A 3,596-nucleotide genomic window follows, 5' to 3' on the forward strand; every position below is an offset into this window, starting at 1 on the left:
AACTTCTCTGTTCATAAGTTAGGGGTAAGGTTTGCGTACACACTGCCCTCCCCAAATCCCACTTGTGAGATTTCACTAAATTTATTATTATTGTTGTATATCGTTAATAATAAATTTTGATTCATCAGTCAAAATCACCTCCAGTCTCTTTGGAATTTTGTATGTTAGCGTTAGTTATGTATTTTCGACGATTTTTAATCATACACATTAATTTTTTCCTTTTGCCTAGGTTTTTTGAATGTTGTATATCATTGCTAACTTTTTATGGTTATTTTTATTAGTATGATTTAACGGCTAATTGTTGGTAAGTTCACCTATTTGTGGCTATTCTAGTAGTTTTTTCGTTTAAAAAAAGAGAAAACAATTATTCTATTGGAGACCAATCAAAATGCAGGACAAAAAACAGAGAATAGGGGGGCCGCCCAATAATTTTGGTAATTCACCCACCAATCGAAATTAAACTCTAATTAGCCAGTTGGATTGTCCCACACCTACAGCGAAATACATTTAAGTTTAACAATCGTAATGGCTGTCCCGTAAATTCATGTTATTCAAAGGGCAAATACGTGACTCTCGCTTTATCTTCTATCATAATCATCTGATTCCACCCCCTATGTACAATTCTCATATTTAGTAAAATTTCCCAAAGGTTCAATTCAACAAAGAAAAATCGACAGCAACATTGTGTGTGAGAGAGAGAGAGAGAGAGAGAGAGAGAGAGGGAGGGAGAGAGATCAGCTACATTGACATTTTTACAGATCTCCCTCGCTCTCGTTTTTGACCCCTCGCGTTAGCCATGGGTCTTTGGGAAGCTTTGCTCAATTGGCTTCGAAGGTATATTTTCAATCTAATTCGTTTTTCCTTTTTCATTATATGAATATATGTTTGATTGGGTACCGAGTTTAAAAAAGAAATAAAACCTTTTAAAAGTAACGAACCATATTTGTGTAGCTATAAATCTCATTAAGGAAAAATTGAAAATTTGAAAGTCAAAAATTGTTTTCAGATATAAAAATATGTTATTCTTTTTGACAGACTAAAAGGGAGAGTGGAATGAAATGTAAAAGATTCATAATATAGTGAACTTCAACTCAAGTAGTTTAGGATTGAGAGTTAAGTGATTGATGTAATATCTCCAACTCCTTACTCGCTCTTCATATGCATTTACAATATAAACTTTTTTGGGAGCTCTTTATTGTTATATTTAATCATTTTGAAACGATTCCGCTGAATGGAATGTTTCGTGTTTTTGTAATTTGGTATTTTATCAGTTTTATAAGTTGAATGTTGATTTATGATTGCTGGTACTTGTATTGTCCCATTTGTTTGGGAAATTTGAATGAGATGAGCAATGCAACTCTTCATGATTAGCATTAGTTGTTATTGACTCCGTCGAGACATAATATGACTGAGTAATTAAAATCATGTTCCCTGTCTCAGCTTAAGCTTTTAGATTAGATGGTCACACAATTCACCAGATTCATTTTAGGTGGCAAGAGTCATTGATTTACTGAGGCTCTACTATGAATCTTATCATGAAACTTTGATAACTTTGGCGACCACATGCCCTCATATTTTAGAAATTTATGTTGTTGAGTTTAATGACATGCAAAACACAATGACAAAGCCAAACTTGTGGAGAACGGGATCAAGAGCAGTATAGTTAGTCAACTTCCCTAATATATGTTACTCATTATCCAGAGTCCAGACTCTTCCCCGTGCACGGAGAACATATAAGAAGTGTCATTTATTTCTATGAAAAGATCTTTTTTATGAGGCTTCTCTACTTTTTGGTATACTTCTTGTATACGGGTATTTATGCTCTTCATTCATGAAATTTTATTACCTTACAAAAAAAAAAAAGAACTCAACAAGAAATTTTGACCCGTTGTTTAACTTATTACGATTTAACCTTTCAGACTTAAGTGAACTCTAATTCTAGTTGCAGTATTCATTCGGATGTCACATAGTGAACTATTGAATATGTTAATTCGTTGTCCTAATTAAGCTTGGAACTTCATGTCTTGCACCCACCAAATTTTTCATAAGTTACCAGTAGCATTTCCGTCCGCCTAAGTTCTTGTGTTCTTGTTAGCTTTCTTTATTGAATTCATGTATTTTTGTGGAGGTTTATTGCTGTAGACAGATTGGTTGCCTGGTCTTCGAGACCTCCTCTCTCTCCCAAGAAGCATAATATATCTGTGTGAGTGACAGATGATCTGTCAGCACATTTGATCATTATGATGAGACACTTGTCCTAGTTTTTCAAAGGACTAGATGACTAAAGGTGAAAATGTGAAATCAATTTATCAAATAAATGTTTGGTGGCCCCTCTCTCCTTTTATACATTTTTGGCAGTTGAGGGTGCCCTATGTGCTTCTATCTTATTCTTGAACTTCCACCAGAGCTCAAGAGGGTTGGTTTGGGAGATGAACTAGATGAAAGACTAATTATTGGCAGATCTGCAATATTTTCCATCCATCCTGTATTAGTAGTTTCACGCCATGTTGTGCAACTTGGACCTCCTACTTGCTACTATTTGTTTTCGGTCCCTCACCTTAGCCTTTGTGTGTAATTGTTACTTTAGCTTTTGGACTGTGGCTTAAAGTTTGAGAAATGGAAGTTATTGTATCTTTATTTTCAGAGGGCTTATAACACATGTTGGAATTTCCATTTTGCATATGCACTTGTAATTTGATTTCTTTGGTTCCCTTTCTCTTATGAAAAGACTCCTCATATCAGCTCATTAAACTTGGTTTTCCTTCAGCCTCTTCTTTCAGCAGGAAATGGAGCTTTCTTTGATTGGGCTGCAGAATGCAGGAAAAACATCCCTTGTAAATGTCATTGCTGTAAGTAGATACGTAGTGATTGTTCTTGTTTGCTTATTTTCTTCGTATCCTTTTGCTTCCATGTACTCTGATGGAATCTGATGCCTCATTCATATTTGTTTGACCTGTTATTCTTAGACTGGTGGATACAGTGAAGACATGATACCAACAGTAAGTTGTCATCTCCTAGCTCCTAGTCGTAAGCCAAATCCAATTTCAACTTCAATGCGTTATTTTTATCTGTGATAATAATACAAAATCTATTGGATGTTTAGGTGGGATTTAACATGCGGAAAGTGACTAAAGGAAATGTGACTATAAAATTGTGGGACCTTGGAGGTCAACCCAGATTCCGCAGTATGTGGGAAAGATACTGTCGTGCAGTTTCTGCTATAGTGTATGCATCTATCTTCAGCTTATTTAATTACATTGTGTAGATGTTAATATTCCTTTCTCATTGATTTTTTATAGATGTAAGTAAATGAATCCAGTTATATGCTCAGTATTACTTTCACTTATACAAGCAAATTCCGCTGCTTGTGTTTTTTTGAGTGCTCATCATTTTGCATAACCATAATACTTTTGGAAGTGACGGGATACAGCTCCTAGTAGATCGGTGGTCTTCTTATTGTTGAGCTGCATTTAGTTTTCTCCAATCATGGTTTGTTAAAGAACAGCTGCTAGTTCAATTACCTGATCAGGCTTTTGACAGATTTATTTCTAATAAACCTTGGGCATGGGAGAATTCTTTCCTTTTAGCCAGGTTCC

General features: G+C 35.1%; 1 protein-coding gene across 1 annotated transcript in view; it reads left to right on the forward strand.

Moving 5' to 3' along the window:
- The first annotated feature begins 611 nt into the window (after positions 1-611).
- The window catches only part of LOC109209497 (ADP-ribosylation factor-like protein 8b), a 3,981-nt gene continuing 996 nt past the window's right edge, over positions 612-3,596 (forward strand). The window contains exons 1-4 of the mRNA XM_019372773.1: positions 612-834; positions 2,768-2,849; positions 2,967-2,999; positions 3,104-3,225. Of these exons, the coding sequence (XP_019228318.1) occupies positions 797-834; positions 2,768-2,849; positions 2,967-2,999; positions 3,104-3,225 (275 nt within the window). The 5' untranslated portion in view covers positions 612-796. The remainder of the gene's footprint in view (positions 835-2,767; positions 2,850-2,966; positions 3,000-3,103; positions 3,226-3,596) is intronic.

This window comes from Nicotiana attenuata, unplaced genomic scaffold (genome assembly GCF_001879085.1).
Source record: "Nicotiana attenuata strain UT unplaced genomic scaffold, NIATTr2, whole genome shotgun sequence".
In the NCBI taxonomy this organism is placed as follows: domain Eukaryota; kingdom Viridiplantae; phylum Streptophyta; class Magnoliopsida; order Solanales; family Solanaceae; genus Nicotiana; species Nicotiana attenuata.